We start from the raw sequence: 23,336 nt of genomic DNA on the forward strand, positions 1-23,336 counted from the left end.
CCACGTTGTCTGCAGATGCCAGGGGCCCTGACATATAATGGAATGTAAAACATCAAGAGGCTTTTCACCTTGGCCCGGTGGCCCAGTGGCCCGGTGGCCGGGTTAGTTGGAGCACTGTCTAGTACACGGAAAGGTTTCGGGTTTGATTCCAATCAGGGCGCATACCTCGGTTGTGGGTTCGGTCCCTGGGAGGCAACTAATCGATGTTTCTGTTTCTCTCTCTCTCTCTCCCTGCCCCCAGCCCCCATGCCCACACACCCCATCTCTCTAAAATCAATGAACAAATCCTCAGGACAAATCCTCAGGTGAGGATAAATAAATAAATAGTGGAGGCGTTGCCCTGGCCAGTGCAGATCAGTTGGTTGGGATGGTTCGATTCCCGGTCGGGCACACACCTGGGGGGTGGGCTGTACCCCAGGCCCAGGGCAGACAGGAGGCAGCCCATCCCTGCTGCTCTGTTGCATCGATGTTTCTCTCTCTCCCCCTTCTCTCTCTAAAAACAATGAAAGAATGTCCTCAGTGAGGATTTTGTTTTAAAGTTGAGGCTTTTAAGTCATTTCTCACAAAGCTAAACACAAAAGGATATTTTCATAGACTACAAAAGAACGTGGGAATAAAGAATGTGGGATTGCATTTCTAGTTCAAACATTTCCTTCTGTGAGCATAGTAGGGACAGTTCCAAGCCCACGGAGGGTCAGGACCGGGAGGCGGGGCGGGTAGAGGGTTAGGGGACGAAACCCGCAGTCACCCTCCAGTTGGGAAAGATGAATGCGTGCAAGGGTCAGAGTAAGTGCAGAACAAAACTCGATCCCCGTAACTTACAATCCCCCTGCTAGCATCCACAGTTTTGTTTTGCCCTCTCATCAACAGTTTCCTGTTTAGCTTTTTATTTAAAAATAAGCATAGCTTGAAAGTGGTTGTGTTTCCTACCAGTATATGATACGGCCCCCTTCCGAGTTAGGGGAACGGCCCAGGTGAGGTAGCAGCAGTTAAAGGCCGGGTGTGGCCCTGGCCTGGTGGCTAGGTTGAAGCATCCTCGCCTAACTGAAAGGTCACCAGTTCGATTCCCTCAGGGCGCATGCCTAGGTTACAGGTTCACCCCGGCTTGGGCACATGTGGGAGGCAGCTGATCCACGTTTCTCTCTCCCATGGATGTTCTCTCTCTCTGAAAGGCAATGGAAAAGTCAATGAGGATGGAAAAAAAGCTAGCTTTTTTTTTAGCATTAAATTCTTTTGTTTAAAACAGGGGTGGGGGGGTGGTTAGTGTGACTTTTCGTCTATCAATGATAAAAACAGATGAGAGTTCCACCAACAAATTGACTTAATCTAGAAGGCTGGGTTTCTTTTCCAGGTAAATTTTGCAGCTGCGATGGGGAAAGTGAGTTCCGAGGTCCCGAGCTTGTGGGGAACCGGGGTGGTGTCTGCTGCTGCCTGGGGCGGAGCTAACCGCCCCCTCTTGCGCCCCTCCCCCCCCCAACCTGATGGGAGCCCTGAGGAAGCTTTGCGAGGTGCGGGGAACTTCTGGGGACTAGGGGATCAGCCTGGGCGGCTGGCAGCCTAGCTCTGGGCCGGGTGGGCAGCTCCAGCGCAGAGCAGGGATGCGAAGGAGGTGCAGTACGAATGGGGCTGAGAGCCTGGCGCCCACTGGAGGGCCGGGCAGTGCGGGAGGGTGGACCGGCTGGGGGGTTTACAGGCTGCCCCCCACCCTGTCCATCTCCGCACCGATTTCGCGCCCCTCCCCCAGGTGTCCTGACCACGCAGTCGCAGGTTCCCTCCCTCAAACCTGGGCCGCAATTCCATCTCTGTCTGCATCAACCTGTTGTTGCCCACCTGGAAAACGAAGGTGACTGGCCGACAGGGATGGCGGCTTTGCTGGTGGCTGGAGCTAACCTGGTCATGTTTTGTCTCAGCCTCCTGGTCCTGGGCCGTCCCGGCCAGAGACAGCACAGGGCGTGGCCGAAGGCCCCATCTTCTGGGACGGTCCAGACTTGGCCTTAGGAAACAGCGGGGAAAGGTTACGTCGTGTTTACATGTGAAACTGACGGACCGGTTCTGCACGTCACAGTGCATTTCTCACTAAGGTTAACTAACACACTTGGGATCTGCTTTGTTTTGCTTTTAGTGAGGTTTTCAGGGTTTTTGTTTGTTCGTTTTTTTCTAGAGAAAGGTTAATAGAGAGTCCAGCACAAATAACGCCCCTTTTATTACAAAATCATAAGCATGCAATTATGTAACATAACAATATCACACTCAAGCACACTGTATGACATTTTAGGTGAAATGTTTATATTAAAACTATAAATTATTACACCGATATTATTACCCTACCAACCATGCTCAAGCTGGCCTTGCTTCTGTACACGGCATACTCTCGTCAGGACGCAAGCCTGGGCTGGTTTGGGAGGTCACCTTGATCCCTAAACCTAAACTTGGGATTTAGGACTACTCTCTTCTTCCTCCTCTTCTTCTTCTCCTTTTTCTTCTCTTTGCACCTGTGTCCCCTCAGAGGAAGGGACAATAATTTGGGCCTCAGGGGTCACTCTGAGGGTCTGACCAGGCAGAGATGGTGCTGGACCTGTACTGTGAGTTATAATGGTGGAGCTGTCACTTCAACTTGATTTCTGTAGTAATTCTTTTCCCCTCACCCACATCGAGCACAGGGCTGGGCATGTGCAGAGATGCTTGTTGAACTGTATGGAACAAAATTGTCAGGGCTGCCCTGGCTGGTGTAGCTCAGTGGATTGAGCGTGGGCCCTGTGAACCAAAGGATCACGGTTCAATTGCCAATCAGGGCACATGCCTGGGTTGCAGGCCAGTTCCCAGCAGGGGACGCACAAGAGGCAACCATACATTGATATTTCTCTCCCTCTCTCCTTCCCTTCCCCTCTAAAGTTAAATAAATAAAATCTTTAAAAAATTGTCAGGGCCAAGCCTCCCCACAGGAAAGAAGAATGGGAGATGTCGTCAGGGTAGGTTGGGCTGGGACAGGGGCCTGAGCTCGGTGCACCCCAACCCCCTGCAGCAGCGGGCTGGGAGGGGCTGCAGGCTGGGGCCAGGCTTGCAGCGGGCAGGCGGGAGGGGTGAGCTGAGTACCAAAGCTGCTGCCAGGGCCCCACCCACATGCTCCACCCTGCCTTCCTGGGGTTCACGCCGACTGCACCTTCACTGGGGCTTTCCTTGATTTGTCTTCGAAGATGTTGAAACAAAGCAGAAACCTGCCACCTTCTTTTCAGGGATTCCCAAGTAATTGCTGAATGTTTCCTTTTGTTTCTCCTCTCATTCCAAAACTGTGTAGAATGGAATTCTACCCTTTAAAACATGTTATCAAAAATATCCTCACAACCGTCGATGTATCTTTTCGATAGACTGATTTTTGCTGAGTTTTCCACGTTTATCTCTCTGTGCTCTCAAACTCATCCTCATTTTCTCCCCTCTTTTCTTCCTGGTTCAGAAGTTGGAGGGACTTGCCAAGCTCCGGACCGTTCGGGAAGCGCCGGCTGAATGCGTCTGTTCCCAGGGTAAGTGCGCGTTTGATCCTCGCCGGCACCTGGCTTCTGTGTGCCTGTCTTTCCTACCGTCTGTCTGCTCAAAACTGCTGAGGACATGGTGAAGGTTGTCACCATGGTCTTAGGCTGGCTGTTTTACCTGGTGGCCCGTCCTGGGGCCTTTCTTCCCACATCTTCCCTGGAAGGCATGGCACTAGTCAAAGATCCAGCAAGATTAACGGCCTCGGGTTGATGGGGATGGTGGTGTTGGTGGGGGGAGCTGAGGACAGCTAGAGATGGCTTGAAATAAAGGCTCAGATGCTAGGAAGGAGCCAGCCAGCCTGTTGTGAAGGTGGAGAAACAGGCACAAAGTGGCCACAGGGCGCATAGCATTTTGACCTCAGCTCTATTTCAGACTTTGGGGAGTGGGGATGATAATGTGTCCAAATCATTTTTTGATTGTTTTCATTTCTTTCAATCTGGGTAGAAGAAGGGAGCCGGCAACATGGTCTGAATTATGCAAATAATCCTGACTCTCTGGGGGTTTGGTGGTGTAGACCAATGCGGCTGTGCATAGAGCCAGGTGTTGATCCCTAACCCACGTGGCTGGATCCCTGATTCACAAGGGGGCTTCCCGTGGCCCTCAGGGGTGCTCTGCACAGGCGATGACTGAGAACTGAGGTGTGTGGTTTTAGGGTTGAATTAGCTGCTCGTAGGGTGGTGTGTACACCAGTGAACTCGTTTGTGGAAGGTTGTAACACTTACCAGACTTCTCTCTGTGTTGGACAAGGTGACAGAACACGGGTCACAGCAGCTGAACCCAGTGGCCCTTGTCCTCACTGTCACGCCTACCAATAGTCAAGTCACCTAGCATTTCCAATCTCCTTCTCGGGTCCAGAAACCATGCTCGCTGATAACCAACGTCTCCAGGTTGGGAGCTGCCCAGACAGCTGCAAAGGTGGATCTCCTGCTGCAAGGTCCCTCAGGTCCCTGGGGGCCCATCTGGAGAGGGTTTGATGGTCCGGCTTGAGCTGACTTTCAGTAGTAGCACCTCCAAGGCTGTGATGGGAGGGAAAAGGATGTGACAAGTGAAGGCATCTGTGCTTGTTCAGTAAGTCAGAAGTTGAATTCAAGGGGGAGAAAATCCAGACCCAGAAAATGAATTTTTGGATGATCTGCAAAACGTATAAAATGAGTGTGATTCCTCTTTCTTCCCCTCTCCTTCTGTCTGGGTATCGTATGGATGTAAATTCACATGAGTTATGTGGATAAAAGTCTTTTAAACTGGGAGGCACAGCGTGTTCATAAGATGTGAAATCAGTTCTGTGGATGACAGTAGCACTTTGAAATTTTGAACAATTGTAGACTTGAATGCAAACTCTTGGAGGGAAGTTTTTTTTCAGCTATATCTACGTACAGGCATAGCCTGGGTGGTAGTGTGAGCTGGGTTTGTTGCCGTGGGTGGCTGGTTGGGAGTTTGAAAGATACAGGTGATGGATGGGCAGAGATGAGGAGGCAGGGAGAGGGCCTGGAGCCCTGAGTAAGTGCAGGCCAAGTCCAGACCTTGGTCTATCACTTAGTAACTGCAAGCCTCTTCACCAAAATACAATGACCATGTTATAGGAGTGGACTCTGGAGACTTTTTTTTTGAAGTCACAGAGAAAGAACAGGTCAAAGCCCATCTTCCCTTGGGGGATCCCCAACCACAAAGAGAAGCTCCAAGAGGGTCTCAGGGAAGACCATGGAGGCTGAAAGGCTGGCCAGAACCTGCAGACCCACTGACAAGGGGACGGGGACCTCCCCTGCTCTCTGAGGGGAGCGGCCCTGCTGGCGGTCAGCACTGGGCTGCTGTCGTTGAGGGGCTCATGTTGCTGCCGAGCCACCCCAGCGTCTGCAGGCCGTGTGCGGGGGCCTCGTGCCCACATGGGCTGCACTTTCTCTCCTGCCACTTGGAGCTGGAGGACCCACTGGAGCCCTTTGGGCCAGAGCCCTAATTGATGTAAAAGCCCGGAGGCTGGCACTTTCTCCAACAGAGGCCTTTTCTCCGACACCAGAAGCCTTGATGCATTCCCTTTCTCCCTGGCTCTGATCTGCCCGCGGGCTCTTGGAGTCCAGACAGAGACCATCCTCTGTGGCATGGGTCCCCATCTGATTTAAGATGCCCACAGATCCCCCTGCCTGGCTCCTTCCCATGCCTGGGGGACACTGTAATCTTTTGTCAGATCCTAGGATGCAGCAGACAGATATCGAGGCCAGGGAAGGGGCGGGGGCTCTTCTTGTGTGCTGCCCATTGTGAAGCGGTGCTCAGTGGGAGCCTGGAAGCTGAGGGGAGGGGCCGGCTGCTGCTCCTGCCCCAGTCAATGGAGGGGGGTGGGGGGAGGGCTGGCAGGGCTGGGCCCTGATGTAGTCCTGTGACCTTGGACAAAGGCAGGGCCCTTGAGCCTTGCACCCCTCATCTATAAAATGGTGTAGTGGATTGAACTGAGTCCCCCTAAATGTATGTCCCAGGCCCACCACCCCCATACTTACAAATGTGGCCTTATTTGCAAATAGGGTCTTTGCAGATATAATTAAGTTAAGGATCTTGAGATAAGATCATCCAGGATTTAGGCTGGGCCCTAAATTCAATGATAAGTGTTCCTATAAGATACAGAAGGGAGAGATTTGAGACACAGACACACATAGGCCAAGGTGCTGGAGAATGGAGGCAGTGGCGATCTGACACGCCCAGGACCTCTGAGGACTGACTGCAGCCCCTCCCACCCCCACCCTGCATCCATTCCCCCCTCCCCGGCAGGAGCTGGAGTTGCGTGGAAGGGATTCTCCCTCAGAGCCTCCAGAATGAACCCGCCTGCGAACACCTTGATTTTGGGTTCTGGCCTTCGGAACTGGAGAACATGAATTTCAGTCATCCGAAACCACCCAGTCTGTGGTGATTTGACGCAGCAGCCTTAGGAAACTAAAACAAATGGGAATAATAATCGTCCTGAGGACTTTACAAGGTTGCTGAGAGGACGGAAATGTGAGGGACAGAGGAGTTTCCTGCGTGTGGGCCAGGTGTGAGTGTGGGCCAGGTGTGCAGGCTGCCAGCTCGGGGTCCCCTGACCAGGCTGCTCCCTCTCACACCTGCCCCCAAAGGGTCTCCTCCTCCTTCCACAGAAACTTCCGGGCTTCAGACTGTGCCACTGACCCATGTCCCTTGAGTATTCCAACACCGTCTTATGTGACCTATGTACTTAAATGTTTAAAATTGTGTTGAAAAATTTTAAATGGTTAATTTTGAGTAGAAAATAATATATCATGTGATAAAAAAATTCAAGTACTACCAAAAATCCCACGTGAGAAACACTCCCCCCACCCAGTCTCCTGCTCCCCTTCCCCAGCGGCATTACCAGTTGGCCGATTCCCTCCAGGGCGACGCTGGCTGACGGGGCTGCCTGAGGTGGTAGAAATGCGCGCCATCCGGTGAGTGGCTGGATTAGCTCCTTGTAGTTATTGAGCCCTTGAAATAGGTCTGAAGCAACTGGCAAAGTGAATTTGTATTTAATTTTAATTAATTTTAAGTAACCTCATGTAGCTGGTGACTAGTGTATCAGACAGCCTGATTTTTGAGGTCCTTTATGTACATTTCAGCAGGTAGCTCCCTTCCTGTTTTTATACAAATAGTATCATACGTCGTTGCTTTTTTTCAGTTCGCAGTTTCCCTTTGAGATGGCCCGATTCAGTCCAATACCAGAGAGCAGGTGCCGTGGTGTTCGGGCAACAATAGGAGCCCTGCTGGGCTGTCAGGCTGGCCTGTGAGGAAGCTGGCTTTCCCTGCAGGGACACTTGGGCTCTTTCTTGCCCCGTGCTCCTGCAGACCATCCTCCAGGGGAGCCGCGGAGGGAACGGGGCCTTCCTCGTGCTCCGTCCTGAGGCTTGCCCTGAGGTGTGCGGCAGGGCCTGCGGACGCCGGGCTGGAGGACAGGAGCCCTCAGTCTGTTGGGGGAACCCGCTCTCGAAGCAGCAGTCCGGGAACCTGGGGATGTTGGCACCGCGCCCCCTGCTGTGTTATGAACGGATGTGACTCGGGAGTGTCCCAAAGGACCACTCAGGGCTGGCCCCCAGGCGCCTGGATCCACTCTTACAGCTGCCGTGTGCCCCCACCTTGCAGGTGCGGGGACGTGGGCCGCTCCGGTGTTAAGGTCCTGGCCTCAGCTAACTCTCTTCGTTAGCAACCTCAGAACACTCACAAATGTTCTCACCATGCTGTTGTACCTCAGTAACGCAGAGAAGGGGAATTATTAGCTCATGTAACTGGAAATGAGAAGGTCACAGGCGGAGCAGGATTCCAGTGTGCCAGGCTTTGCTGCTCTCTCTCCATCTCCCAGATCTTCTCCGCATCATTCTCAGACAGCACCTCCTGGGGGCCGGAAGGGGGCCCTCAGCAGCTCCACAGGGAGATCGCACCTTCTCAGCAGCCCTGGCAGACAAAGCACTGTCCCTGTCAAAAGCCCCAGCATTGGGGAATGGAGACATCTTCTGGGCTGGAGAATTGTGTTCTCCCCAAAATTCCTACATTGAAGTCCTAACCCCCAGCACCTGAGAATGTGGCTGTATAATACAGAGGTAACTGAGTTAGAATGAGGTTGTAAAAGTGGTCCCTAATCCAGTATGACTGGTACCCTTACAAGAAGAGAAGATCAGGACCCAGATGCACACAGTGGAAAGACCACGTGAAGACAAGCCAAGGAGGGAGGCCTTGGAAGGAACCCACCTACTGACACCTGACTTTGGACTTCCAGCCTCCAGAACTGTGAGAAAATGAATGCCTGTTGTGTAAGCCCCAGATGGCGGTGCTCTGTGTGGCAGCCGAGCATGCTACACAGGGACTGCTGCTGCATGGGTGCGGTGCCCGCCTGATGGGGCTGTTGCGAGGACTGCATGAGTCACATGCACGGAGACCATGCAGAGCAGGGCCTGGCATTGCTTCCCAAGAGTCACCCATGGTCACTCTCAAGTCCACACCGTTGCCCCCAGGCCGGTGCACACCCACCACGCACAGCCTGCTACCTTCTCCACTGTTGCTGACGTGGGTCAGGGCTGCCAGCACAGTAGGGAGAGGAGGCTTGGAGTTGGCAGTTGGCTGGGACGACTGGAGGGAAGGCACAAAGGCTAAGCAGGCTTATGGGCATGACCTTGTGGGACATGGGAGGGAAAAGGCTGGTGGCAGAGCCCAGGAGGGAGAGAACTGGAAAGGAAAAGGGACCGTGCAGCTGGGCACTCCTGTCAGATGCTGCCAGCCCCTGAGGCCACATGCACAGCCCAGGGCTGCCACCCCTTCGCGCCGCGCACACTGGTGTCTCACCAGGCTTGACTACACTGGAAGTACTCGGGACCTTTCTCCCAGTTGGGTTTCCCGTTGTGCCTTTCCTATATCCTTGTGTGACATACCAAAGACGGTGGGTGTGGTTTCCAAATGACGTGTGCTGTGCCCAAGTTGCAGGGCGAGCCTCCAGAAATGAATGAGCAGAGAAATCGGAGCTGAAGCCTCACTGTTCTGGAAGGTGTTTGGAAGCCTGAGCCGAGGAGTTAAAGTCTACCTAGGAGAACATAGAGCACAGTGTGGAAGTGACCCAGACGCTATAGCCTGTCGGCAGCCTGTGGGAGGCACTGCCGAGCAGACAGACATGGTGGAAGCTGCCACATTCAGCCCCTTTATTTAGTCGTTGGCTTTGGAAGGAGCTAGTGAAGGGGCGGGGGGGGGGGGGGGGCGGTGTTCCAGTACTCTGAAGAAGGAGGTTGGTTTCCCCTTTCAATTATTTCTTAGATGTAGAACTTTTTTAAGTGATACATTTTTATCACAAACTTCAGTTGACTTAAGTTTATGGCAAATATAAATAGCTTAATGGCAGTTAGGCTATACAGACAAGGCCGTGCAAAGATGAAGGACATAGTTGGTGTGTCTGATTTTTGGGGGGAGGCTAGAGTTCCTTGGAGAATGGTCTCAGTTCCTCTCTACCCTGCATCAATGGTTCTCCTTCATTCGTTCCCTCGGTTCTTCACTCATCCGTCACTCCCCGCCCTGCTCTGTGCACGCCCCGGGGGCAGTGCTGACTCAGGTTGTTAGAGGGGGCCTGCCTGAGGGACTGCGGACCCAGCTTTGGAGAACGGCAGCACGGGCAGAGAACTATAATGTGTTGAGAATGGGAAGAGTTGCAAGAAAAAATCCTGCAAAGACTAAAAGGAGGGAGAGATCACCTAGGACAGGGGGACCTAGGCAGCAGGAGATGACAGCTGGGCAGGGTTTTGAAGACTGGCTGACATCTTCGCTAGCGGGAGTGGGGGACTCATCCCACGAGGCCGGGCTCCCGTGCAGAGGCAGAGGGGAGATGCGGGAGCGGCCAGCAGCTCTGTTTGGTGGGAAGGTGGCAGTGGGAAGTGAGCATGGGGCTCGGTCACAAAAGGGAGAGGTTTTTTTCTGAGGGGGCCCAGCTGAAAGAGTGTGGGCAGAGGTCCGATTTTGGAGGAGGACTTTAGAAACAGCTTGGAGAGCTGCCTGGACTGCTGGTTTGGTCCAGGAGAGCAGCGCACTGAGGGGGTGCTCAGGGCGGGGACAGTCTTGTCCCCTGCCACGCCCTCAGACCTAGAACGGTGCCAGGCACGTGAAGGAAGGATGACTACTGTCTGCTGAATGACTTCACCGGAGGAGAGGTCACGAGACTGTGAATGAGGGCCATGAGGGTTGATGGCAGGGAGCAGCTGCAACAGGCCCTGGACCATGTGGTGGACAGAAGTCTCCCACAGGACGGATGGGCGCGGGAGCGGACAGAGTGCCCGGAGCTGCAAGCCTGGGGCAGGGGTGGGGGGGTGATGCCCCGAACAAACACAGGAAATCTCCAAACAGGGACTTGGCAGGCAAGACGGTAAGCGTGGTTTTGGACAGTGGCCTTTGGAACCACTTTGTAAACCCACTGATGAATGGAAGAAAATAATTAGAAGTCTTCTCTTAAGCCATCGTCTAGCCATTCGGAATCTATTAATTATAAAATGTACCATGTCCTGTAAATAAGAGTCTCAAGGTTTAACTATGTACTGACTGACCACTGGGATTTGGGGATTTTCTTGTGACCACCAGAGGGAGCCCACTATATTCATTACATTCTATGGAATTCTAGCAGGAATTGAAGAGGATAATTAATATTTTTAAAATTTACCAGAAAGCACACAGAGGTTCAAATCAAGGGCAGTAGAACACAAAATTCAGTGTAAATAACAAAGACATAGTTAATATTCATGAGATAAAAAAGTGTTCTTGCAATAGAATGAGGAAAAGCCAAATATTTTTGTGGAAGAATGTGCAAAGGGTATGGACATAGGGAGTCCCCAACAGCAAAATCCAAGCGGTGACATTCCCCTTCGGCGAACACTGACAGAGCGCCCACTCTGCGCCAGGCACTGGTCTGGGCACTTTAAAGGATGGTCCGCATCACAGATCATTGCAGCAACGCCCAGTAAATTGAGATATCAGTTTGCAGCAATCAGATTGATAAAGTTTAAATTATTTCAGTCTTTCTAGAGGGAAGTTTGGCATCTAAACAAAAATTTGAAAAGCACAAACTTCCAGCATGTCCACTCCTAGGTTTGTTTGTATGTTTGTTTGTTTTAGAGAGATGAAGTGGTGGGGTCGGGGGAGAGAAACATTGATTTGCAGTTTTATGCACTCATCGGTTGATTCGTGTATGTGTTCTGACGGGATTGAACCTGCACCCTTGGCGGGTGGGAGCAATGCACTAACCGACTGAGCTCCCCGGCCAGGGTCCACTCCTAGTTTCTTTAAATCATCTCACAATTGTGCAAAGGTGCTTGCACATGGATATTTATTGGAGCATCATTTGTAGTAGCAAAAACTTTGGAAAGAACACACAGAGAATGTTATAGGGGAAAGATGGCCACAGCCTTTCAACAGTGGGGAGAAAACTGATTTTAAAGCAAAATAATATCACTGTGTGAACTGTGTGTGACTGCATTATAAGTGCCCATTTTTTTTCTTTTTTTCATTTTCTGAATTTGCTTTCAATGAGCATGCATTACCAGCATATTCCAGAACAACAAGTAAAACAGCTAAAAGATATTCACCTGAAAACAGATGGTTTCCGTTTCTGGCCCTGCACTGGCCAGCCACAGGCCTGCCCGGGTGTCTTCCTGGATCATGCCCCTGCACTGCCTGCCGCCTGGACTGCGCTAGTCTCCCGGGGACAGCCCCCTTGGACTCCATGTCCACCGTCCGTCCCCTCAGCAGGATACCTGACTCTCACAGGTGTTCCAAACATGTTTGTATTTAGTAAACTCTGTCTCTAAAGGACCTTTTAGAGCTGAGAGGTGGGAGTAATGGGAAGCAGGTCTCGGGGGCACAGACAGGGTCCTCCAGGAGAGGGTTAAAGGGGTGCTGGTGTTCAGAGCTTCTTTAGGAAGGGAGGTCGGGGGGCTTCTGTGGGAAGTGGATGCTGACACTGGGGTCTGTGTGATGAGAAGCCAGGCATCTGAACCCACTCCAGTGCCCCTAGAACAGCAAGTTGGCTCTCAGGCCACTAGGAGGGTGGGGTGTCATCTGGGAGGGGGGAGGGGTCGGTGTCTGGAGCCAGCGGGTCGGGGAGCGTGAGGAGACAGTGTGGCAGAGGTGGGTCCCGGCCTTCTTGGCTATGGAAGAGTGTGAATTTCATCCAAAAAGCAGTGGGAGATTATTGCTGTGTTGAAAATAAGGAAGTGACGTGGTCCAGTTTATGGGACCATCAAAGCTCTGGCTGATGCCGTATGGACAGTGGACTTGCAGAAGCACCTGAGAAGAAGTCAGGGGGTCGGTGAGGGGGTTCCTGCGACTGTCCAGGCCAGAAGTCGCTGGCGCTTTGGCCAAGGGTGTGGTGGCAGAGGCCGTGGAAAGACATGGGAGAAGTAGACACATATTTTAATGTTGCATTGGTAGGACTTGGAGCAGGACTGGTAGGAAGGAATGAGGGAGAGAGAAGACAACTCTCAATTTTTGGACAACACCCAGATTTTTTATTTGGGCAACTATCTGGTGCCATTTACTGTAATGGCGGTGGAGAAGAGGGTGAGGAGTTTGTCCTGACCTGTTCATTATGATATGACTCCGTGACATCTGAGAGGAGGCACCCAGGCAGCTCCTGGATTAAATGACACAATAGCAGTGGAGGTGGCCTGGCCCAGAGTGGGCACTCATGACTGTGTGTTGACCCCGAACACAGGTATGTCGGGGGGTCGTCAAGACAGCTGTGGGCTGTGGCGTTTGCCTCCTGGCGCCTGGCAGACCTCTGTTCTTTACTGTATTAGTCAGGGTTCTCCAGAAAAATAGAACCAGTATCATATATAGATTATGTATCATCTTTATAAAGATACATATGTCTTTATATATCTATATATCTTTATCAAGATAGTGTATATGAAAAGTGATTTATTTTAAGCCATTGGTTCACGTGACTACGGAAGCTGGCAAGTCCAAAATCTTCGGGGTGAGTCAGCTAGCTGGAGACCCCAGCCAGCCAGTTTCCGGTCTGAGTCCAAAGGGCACAGGGCGTGGGCTGCGGGACTGGAAGGGCTGACGCTGCAGAGCAAGCCCAAGGCGGGCTGCCAGGGGTTCCTCCCTCGTTTGGGAATTCTCTTTGTTCTCTTCAGGCCTTCAGCTGAACAGATGAGGCCCCCCCACCCTCTGGCAGACACTCTGCTGTACTCTAAACTCACCTATCTGAATGTCAGTCTCATCCCAGAAATCCTCACAGAAACATCCAGAATAGTGTTTGACCACTTACCTGGGCACCAGGGCTCAGTTGACAAATGAAATTAGTTATCACACTTACCTTCCTGTTACTCCTCTCAGGGGTCTCTCCTCCTTCCCCCTCATCTCTCTTCAGCCCCTTAGCTCTTTTATCCTGTCTTTCACACGCTGAATTGAGTCCTCCCTCCACCATCCCACCGCCACTGCCTTCTTCAGACCCTCGTCACCCTTCGTCCCTTCCACGCCTCGGGGCAAAGTGATGTCCCTGTTAAAAGCCCCCGTGGTTCTCCATGGCCTTCGGCATCCAGTGCGCACTCTGTGTGTCGACATTCCTCAGCCTAATTCCTGCTTTCCTCTTGACCCATTTCTCAAACCATGTCACCTTCCTAGTGCAGGGGTGTCCAACCTTTTGGTGTCTCTGGGTGTCTTCTGGAATAAGAGTTGTCTTGGGCCACATGTTAAACACACAAACACTAACAAAAACTAATGAGCAAAAAAAAAGGTCTGTGCATAATTTTCGTGATATCTGCCATCACAGATAAACAAAAAAATCCTCAAATAATAACCCTAATTATGCAACAGCCCTCTCGATAATCTTTTAAAATCATTGAGCAGGTCCCAAGTTTGTAATCACTAATATAGAAAATGTGCACATCTAAGTACTAACGTCATAGATTTTTAAAAATATTTTCATTATAGAAGTGAAAGAAAAGAGGGCAACATAAAACCAGTGGGATGTTTGACATTGTATCTGAGAAACTAGCACATCAATATCTGGTTTGATAGAAGTTGCTGCAGTTCTCAGTGAGTTCTGAAGGTGCTGTTAAGGTGCTTTGGTTCCAATGTTGCTCTTAATGTGTTTCATTCCTGAAAAGAGTGGCTTGCAAATGCAGGTGCTGCCGCATGGCGATGACATGAGTAAGGTGTGATGTGAAGCCAGGGGTGTTTGTCTCTGGGAAGACAGGACCTATAAAAGTCCAGTAAAGAGACACGGTCCAGTTTTTATTTAAGTTAAATGTCAGATTGCAGCTCTATGCCATTTGAAAATTGGCAAGTAACATATTTATGTCGACTGAAAATGGAGTCACAAATACAGCAAAATATTGATTATTTCCCCCGAAATCTCAAAATCTGTTTTCACATTCTTGTATCAAGTTGAAAAGCGAGGCTGCACACCCTTCGCTGCTCACAGGACCGTGTTTGGCCAGTGCGTTGAAGCGCATAGGATTGTTTGCCTTGATCTGAGCTTGCCGTAATTTCAGTTTCATTTGGAACTCGGTTATGGTTTGAAACATAGTATTGATAAGCTGGTTTTCACCTTGAAGATGCATGCTTCACTCATTTAAATGAGTGGTTAAATCCACTAAAAATGCTAAATCTGTAAGCCAGTTTTCACTGTTAAGTTCCGGTGGCACAAATTTGTTTCTCGATACCACAAATGACTTGATAACATGTTACAAATCATAAAATCTTTCCATCATTGGGCCTTCATGTAGCCATCTTACTTCCAAAAAAGTAAATGATTTCGCTATAGTCAGCATCAAATACTTTTAAGGAATTCCTGGAATTGGTGATGATTCAATCCCTTGGCTCTTATGAAATTCATGGTCTTGATGATAATTTACATGATATTATGCATTTTTTAAAAGATTTTATTTATTTATTTATTTTTTTAGAGAGGGAAGGGAGGGAGAAAGAGAGAGAGAGAGAGAGAGAGAGAGAGAGAGAGAAACATCAATGTGCGGTTGCTGGGGGCCATGGCCTGAAACCCAGGCATGTACCCTGACTGGGAATCAAACCTGAGACACTTTGGTTCACAGCCCGCGCTCAATCCACTGAGCTACGCCAGCCAGGGTTGATATTATGCATTTTTAAAGCTTTTGTGCATAAATTTCCTTGATGTACCCTGCAATGATACTTCATCAAAGGTGAGTTTTGAGTGGCAATCGCATCGTCTTCTCTGACTTGTACAAGTCCCTCTCTTTTCCCTACCATCGCCGGGGCACCCCAGTAACTGTACCAGATGTGTTGACCATGGACATAGAAAATCGCTTTAACATATTTTTTACTGCTTCGTATAAATCTCTTGATTTAGTTGTGCCTTTTAATGGCACTAAAGAAGCCACTTCTTTGGTGACATCATATTCGTCATCAATACTTCTATTAAAAATGGCAGGTTGGGCCCTATCTGTAACATCAGTGCCATTATCCATCACCAAAGCATAAAATTTAAAAATAGCATCTTTTACAATTTCTTCAATTCACCTGGCTATAGTCTGGTGAGACAAAGTGATTTTAGAAATATCTCCCTTTGTTTCAGGGCAAATTATATCTGCCATGCATTCTATACATGGCTTAATACACTCATCATCAGTAAATGGCTTTGGCTTTTTTGCTATTAAGTATGCTACTGTGTAACTAGCTTTTGCAGTGGAATCCTCCTGAATTGTAACTTTTTGAAAAAATTTTTGTTGAGAAGACAGACTTTTTTCCAGTTCTGCTCTTTTGTCCTTACAACACAATCCTTCATATGCACTGAACTTGGCAGAACGTTTTTGCATATAATGCCTTTCCAAATCATAGTCTTTGAAAATTTGCACAAATTCCCTACAAGTTAAGCAGAGTGCCTTACTATTTGCTTCAACAAAAAAGTAGTCATCTGTCCACTTTTCATTGAACAATCTTCCTTCATCCATAATTTTTCTTTTGGGGGGTTCATTTTCCTTTTGAGACATTGTAGCAGCCATGCTGGGATTAAAAAATAATAACAGAAAAGGGACTTGATTTACTTTTATTATGAAAAATAATTGATAGGAAAATAGAAAGCAAGGGTTGGGCCCTTCCACAGCCCTCTCTTTGCTGCCGATGCAGGGCGAGGCGGGGGGCCGACGGTAAAGCATGGCAGGTGATGTGTGAAGCGCCGCCAAGGTGTGGAAGTACCTTTAATAATCAAGTAGGAATTCTTACCTGACTTCTAAATAACATAAAGGCCTAATGTTGCAGTGGGAGATTGAAATATTATTGATAATCGCTGCCTCACTAAGTCACCATGAGCACATGTAACGTCTGATGGTGTCAATTCTACTGTCTACGCTTGGGAGAGAACACAATGGAAGACACACGCCGCCGTAAAACTGAAGCCACACATGCGTACAAATAGCAAGAGCACACATACGTTTATCTTACGTGACATTACAACATGTAATCAGAAAAAAAGTCTCATAATGTTTTAAGCAAATTTACAATTTTGTGTTGGGCCGCATCCACAGCCGTCCTGGGTGGCCCGCAGGCTGTGGCCTGGACACCCCTCCTGCCCTAGTGGGTGACTTTCTCAGCCATCCACTCCGAACCCCTATGTCCTTCCTTGGCTTGAAATGTTTCTCCCTTTCTGGCTTTGTTTTTTTTTTGCTCCAAAACATTTTATTAGTAAAAGTTATATATTAAAAAGGAGATTGAAGAAAAGTTACCTCTTACACTGAATAACATATTGAAAGTGTGTATATGCTTATGACTTCTAATTTCTCTACAATATTAACCAGCCATCATGGAGTAAAGAGAGGTAGAAATAGTAAACATAATCCTATCATTTGGGGGGTAGATTTCAAGTACAAAAAGCATTGTTCTAATTTTTAAGTGCAAAGAAAGGTCATAATAAAATATACTTTCAAATTTCAGATAAAAATCCGTACACCCAGGCTACTTTTAAGGTCTTTCCATGGGCATAGCACTGTGTGGAAAGAGAAGAGGAGCTGGAGAGAGAGAAACCGTCATCTCAGGTGTCACAGGCCAGGCCCGTTTCAACCCACAGGACCCCGTCCTCTTCCTCAAGGGGAAAGTGTCAGTCGGGTTGAAGAGGGCCTCGGCCATCGCCAGGGAGACACAGTGCTCCTCGTCTGTGCCATGCTTACCTGCTGGCACCATGCTGAAGGAATGGAGGGGGACCACAGCAACCCCCTGAGCTGCAGACCTAGGGCCTGAGGCATCCGCTCTGCTCCTTTCCTGCTGATGAGGGTTGGACAAGTCTCCCAGCTCCGCCGTGGTGACATGCCAAAGACCCAGGCCACACTGTGCTGGTGCTGGCATTCCCAGCCATGGCCTGTAGGGGAGGTTTCAGGCTGTAGATGCAGTGAGGAGTCTCCTTTTCCCACAAAACTGGCCCCGTCCTGCAGCTGCTGTTCTGACGCCCAGGCTGTCATTCACGGCTGCACAGGTGGGCTCTGAGCCAGATCAAGTGGGGTTGATTGATGCACTCAGGCAGGGCGACCCCCGTAGCTCACAGCCACCCATGCAGGAGGACTGGCAGCGGCTGTGATTATCCTGTCACTGGGACACTTCTCTGGGGCCTCGAGCTCACCACCGTGTCTGAGGGCAGGGACGCCAGCCCAGGCAGGTCTCGGCACTGTGCCCCCCACCACAGAGTAGCCAGGCCTCCTCTCCTGGCTTTGTATTAGAAGACTCTACATTCATTCCTCACCATCCAGCCTAAATCTCGCCTCTTCCGGGAACCTTCCCCATTCTCTAGGCACAATTTATTGCCCCCTCCACTCTGATCCGCCACACTCGGGGCATCCCTCAAACAACTCCACACTGTAGGTGATGTCGCTTCCATCGCCTGTCACCTTCCCCCCCTCCTCCAGCCTGGGAAACCCTGAAGTCCCCCCACCTGCAAGGGCCCAGCTCCTACCAGCCCCTCCAGCGAGTGCCAGGTGAAGGAGAGGGAAGGAAGCACTAACTCTGCCCTCACCAAGGGAGCTGGCATAGTCGGGGTGATAAATGTGTTGGGGTGATTTGTGGAGTGACAGTCACAGGTCTCTTAGGGGACAGTTACAGAGAAGGTGTAGTAACATCTACAAATAAAGCTGCCACGGTGACATTGTCCTTCCCGAATTCCACACAGTCCAGGAGCCCGCGGGCCCGCACTGGACTGCTTCTCCACTCAGCTGGAGAAGCCCGTTCGTGGGGTGTCAGCCCCTTCTTGTTATGAGCCTCTGTCTGGACTCCCTTTCTGTTTCCCCCGTGTTTTCCCCACATGTTCCCCACATGGCTTTTTCTGCCGGATCATCTGAGACTCAGCTCTTGCCTGGCTGGGCTCTGCTGGGTTCCAAGTCGGCCCCAGGGCCAGCGATTGTGAGTCGTTAGCATCTGGTTTGGCCCCAGCCACAGTCCCTTCCCCGGAATCCGGAATCCGCTCTGTTCCTTCCCGTTTGCCTTGGGGTACTGCCCCTCTATGTCTAATGTTTTCCTGCCGGAAACGGTTAGGAAATATTCTTCCCGAAAAGCCTTCTCACCCTTTGCAGTCAACACTTCCTGCACTTTCTGTTCTAATCCCTGAGTTGCCTAACTGAGGAGGGCCTGGGAGCTGTGCAGATCCCAGCACTCCCCTGGCCCCGGGGATGGGAGCCCCGCCTGCGGACTTCTGTCTTTGCAGGTCATCTCTGTCCACTCAGGCTCTCCAAGTTTCCTCCCGGGCCTCACACAGGCCCTGTGTGCCACCCCAAAGCAGGGCCACCTGCATCCCAGAAGGCACAGGCGGCCTCTGCCATGAACCCGCAGCCCCACGTCGGCGTCTCGGGTGGCCTTAGCATGCCTCCTGCCCTCGTGCTGCTGGTGGAAGCTGGCGGCATAGACAGCAAGAGCTGCCTCTGCTACATTGTACAGCTGGGACTGGTTGTGGCCAAAAACACAGAAATGCCCCTTCTTTCCCTTCATTTCTTCATCTGGCTCGCTCCAAGCTTCTCCCCTGCCAGAGCGGAGCCAGTATGGAGCCCGTGCGGTAGGCAGCCTTGAGGGCGGACAGATGGCCTTGTGGGTCTGCGTCTTCATTCAAAGAGGGCGGGGGATGGGGAACAAATGAGCATCCTTTGGTCGATAGCAACTAGTCAGGCGGATTGAGACAGAAGAAGTGGTGGGAGAAACGCAGGTGCTCACAGAGGCCAAGGGCCCACAGCAAAAGAGTCTCCACAGCCATGCCCGGGGCAGCTCTGGGGTCCAGGCTGCAGGGTGGGGTGGGCAGCCCCGAAGCAGAGGCCTCAGTCTTGTGTCTGCGCCGACCCTTTCCGCTGACTCTGTGCCTGAGACTTAGGGTCCCAGGAGTGAGAGTCCTACTAGTAGGCCTGAAGCCCACGCCATTCCTCCCCCAGGAGCTTCTGCCAGTGCTGAGCATGGGCAGGATGGGGGTGGAGAGGCTCGGGGTGACTGCAGGGGGGCCTGCTGCTGAATGGCAGTTGTGCCCCTCTTGCCATGACCTCGGGCGCCATGTCTGACTCCTGGTTTGTAAAATGGGATAGCATGATGCCCCAATGGCGCTGATTTCAGAATACACTCAGATCGATGTCTGTGGAACAGTGCTCCCAATGTGTCCTTCCAACATTTTTGGCATACCGTAGGCATCTAATAATATCTGGCATTTACTCTTAGGTCCCCTAGAGGTGGGAGAGCCAGACACAGATCATTTTTCAGGGCGGGGGCACTTGGGGCACAAGGACAGCAAGGAGGGGCACTTTTCTTGTGTTGCCTCTTTTGGAGAAAAAAATGGCATTTCCGCGTACCCTCTTGGTCCGTTGGATGTCAGAATACTGGAGTGAACATTCTGCTCAAAGGTGGCAGAAGAGCAACTCCCGGCTGCTTGGGCAGCCCTTGAACTTGGGATCCCCCTGCTTTCTCCTGGCCGGTCAGCAGGCAGCATTTTAAAGCCCTTTCTTTTGGGTGGTTCTGGGGCTCCCCTCAGATCCAAGGTTCCTCCCCTGCCTGCCCCACTGGTCTTTTTTTTTTCTTAGCCCCCTCTTTGGAAACAGGACCCAATGCCAGCTGAGCTGCCCTCCCCACAAGGTCGGGATCTCTGTGGCACTCACAGGTTTGACAAGCCTGTTGTCTGCTGGTCACTTCTTCAGAAGTAGCCCCATGCAGCCATTCACACGGGCCCTGGGAGAGAAGTTCAGAGCTTGGAGGCTAAGGCTCCCAGGGAAAGAGGGCTTACTCGGAGAGGAACTTCCTCAGAGGGTGGTTGCAGGACACCCACCCCGACTGCCTGCCCCATTAGGAGCTCATGTGCCCACCTCCCCTTGCAGTGCTTTCTAAATAATGCACATTTTAAAAATGTATAACTCTAGCCGGTGTGGCTCAGTTGGTTGGAGCACCGGCCAGTAAATGAAGGGTTGGAGGTTCTATCCCTGGTCTGGGCGTGTATGATCCCCGGTCCAGGTGCGAGTGGGAGGCAATCAATGGATGCTTCTCTGTCACATCAATGCTTCTCCTTCTCCCTCCCTGCCTCCCTCCCTCTCTCTCTTGCTCTCGCTCCCTCTCCAAGCAATGAAAAAACTGTCCCCGAGTGAGGATAAAAACATTAAAAATGTACAGAGGGGGCCACGTGGGCCCCCAGGTGGCTGGGACAGAAGGTGACTTGGAGGCACCGCTCAGACAATGCATGGCAGGACTGCACTGTGACTCTGCCCCCAAGTGACACCTGCCATTGGTGGACCTGGCTGTCATGAAGGCAGGGATGAAGGCGGACAGTCCTGGCTGGCCCAGGTGCTGGCTGACATCTCAGTTGTGCATAGGATGCATCTCTGTTAGCTGTGACCACGGGCCCTGCTATGACCTGCAGGCAGGGGTAGGTGTAACACTTCCTATGTGTGTCGTAAGGGTGCTCTGAGAGGAGAGGGGCTGTCTCCTGAGGAAGGCCAGAAGCAGCTGCCCAGGAGTGACCGCCCCATCCTCACTGCCACCCCCAGGCAGGACTTGGGCTTAAGTTCCAGGAGGGCGAGGTAGTACTTCGCAACCCCCCTGCAATGCCTGTTTGCTTCCTGGAGTGTACGCTCTGCCCCCTTCTCCCTCCCCCCTGGGGTTCCAGGAGCTCCACCAGGGAGTGGGGTAGAGGGGCCTGTGATGGTTGCATTCTGCTTCGGGGTCACTGGCCCCTTCACCGCCTGGAGGGAGATCGAAAAGGGGGAAGTTATACCTGTGGAAGGGGAAGGTGTGTGCAGAGGTGGGGGTGATAAATGCAGGAGAGATTGCTGGCAGGAGGGAGAGGGGACCACGGAATGCAGGGGGACTGTTTCGGTGGAAGAAGGGGGAGGTGAGGTAGGGGTGGAGAAGTGATGCTTGAGCCCGGTGCATGTGCCCTGTCCCCATGGGGGCAGGGACTCCGAGCCGCTCAGACTGGCTGTGGGACGGTTCCGAACCCTCTGGCCAGAGCCCCCTGAGGCCGACTCAGCTGGTCTCCAGGGCTTCACTTAGGAAACGAGCTGCTCATTTCCTACCTGTGTGTGTTCCATGCTCCTGTGACCCTGCAGACGCGTGACGGCCACAGTGTCCTTCGTCAGCAGCCCTGCGCGGCTCCTGGAGAACTGTGCCGAGGGCTTCTTTCATGAGGCCTGCCCGCTTCCTGTTGGTCTTCCTCTTTCCCTGCTGCCTTCTGTTTTCCCAGCATCGCCGTCTTCTCCGAAGAGCCCTGTCTGCGTGTGCTGTGCCCAAAGTAGGACAGCTCCTGTTTCTTGTTGCTTCCAGGGACGTTTCAGGCTTCATTTGCCCAAGGACACACTCACCTGTTTGTCTTTTGGGAAGTTCAGGGTGTCCATAGAGTTCTCCTTGTCACCGTATTTCAAATGGATGCACTTATTTTTCCTATCAACCTTCTCCACTGTTCAGCTTTCCCATCTACACCAGTGATCAGGAATGCATGGGTGTGGGTATCTCAGCCTTGGTCTCCGGTGACACGTGTTGGCTCTCAGTGACCTTCTCTAACTCCCCCATCCCTGCCTTGCTTGGCCTCGGCCTTCTGTTGATGTCTGGGCTGTAGTTTCCATCTGAACTGACCGCTGAGCCAAGGTACACAAAATCTTTAACCATTTCCCACCTTCACTGCCTGTGAGAGAGTTATGTGTTTCTTCTGTGATAAGATTGTTGTCTTTTTGATGCTCTGATATGGCCCTGCCTTGGGCACTTTCTTCCTCCACTTTCATCAGAAGTCATTTCAAACTGACTTGCTCGCTGCTTCCCCCCTGGACCTTCTCCGGTTTCCCTCCGTGCCAGTTATCTGCGTGTTTGGTTACTGACATTTCACCCGTCAGTTTTCACACCTTCCAGGGACCCCCTTTTGTCGTTTACTTTTACAAAATTATTCTTGTAAGAGCAAACTGTGTTTAGAACTTACCCACTGTCCCTTACTCAAACAACAAACAACAAACAAAAAACCCCACTGATCTAAAGTAAAAAAAAAAAAACCTGCTTGTACCTCCACCTCCCCCCTCCTCCACCTCCCCCCCTCTGCTAGACCCAAATCTTTGATCCCTTCAGTTTGCCTTCTGCCCGACCTTCTCCTGTGCCCAAACAAAGACCCACTTTTAAACTCTTACAGAAATAAAATAATGCATGGCATTTGGATCTCCCTCTCTCTCCCTCCCTCTCTCTCTCTCTCTCTCTCTCTCTCTCTCTCTCTCTCTCTCTCTCTCTCTCTCTCTCTCTCTCTCGTCTTTGCAATTTAAAGGCACGGTCTCTGTCAGCCCAACCTGAACAGGCTCCAGGCGCCTGTGGCTGTGCCCTGATCACACCAAACCCCGACTCCAGGCAGCCAGGGGGGGCCCTGCAGCCCTCTGGCCTTACCCCCAACCCCTTTCCCTCCAGGACACCGGTCCTTTTTCCTCCTTTGCCTTCCTGGACCTTTTCCATTTTCCCTCAACACCAGTCATTCCCACTTTTCCAAATCACATTCACTCTGCAACGTGTAAGTCCTCCCTTGTGTCCCGCTCCTTCCGATTCTGGCCTTCCTGTCCCTCCTCCCCGGCAGCCTCTGAAGCTACAGTGACAAGCGGGCAGCACAGGCGCTTCCGCGGTGAGCACACACACACTTGACAGCTGTGTCTCTGCAGCCACAAACAGCTTTGTCATTCTGATATCGGCATATCTGTGCTGTTTGCCTCATTATTCGTTTTAACTGCTTGTCAGAAAGAACTTAATACAGGCAAGAGCCCCTTTCCTAAATACAGCCTAATGAATTTCCAGACCCGACACACCTGTGTCCAGGTCAAGGGCCAGCACACGGCCTGCCCCACCCCTACCCCCCCAGAGGCCGTCCCACTGCC

General features: G+C 51.3%; 1 protein-coding gene across 5 annotated transcripts in view; it reads left to right on the forward strand.

Moving 5' to 3' along the window:
* COL23A1 (collagen type XXIII alpha 1 chain) overlaps positions 1-23,336 on the forward strand; it is a 295,134-nt gene that overhangs the window by 16,507 nt on the left and 255,291 nt on the right. For all 5 annotated transcript variants that reach the window (XM_045823987.1, XM_045823991.1, XM_045823992.1 and 2 more), the window contains exon 2: positions 3,452-3,518. In XM_045823987.1, the coding sequence (XP_045679943.1) occupies positions 3,452-3,518 (67 nt within the window). The remainder of the gene's footprint in view (positions 1-3,451; positions 3,519-23,336) is intronic.

This window comes from Phyllostomus hastatus, unplaced genomic scaffold (genome assembly GCF_019186645.2).
Source record: "Phyllostomus hastatus isolate PE091 unplaced genomic scaffold, TTU_PhHast_1.1 phas_contig_150, whole genome shotgun sequence".
Classification (NCBI taxonomy): domain Eukaryota; kingdom Metazoa; phylum Chordata; class Mammalia; order Chiroptera; family Phyllostomidae; genus Phyllostomus; species Phyllostomus hastatus.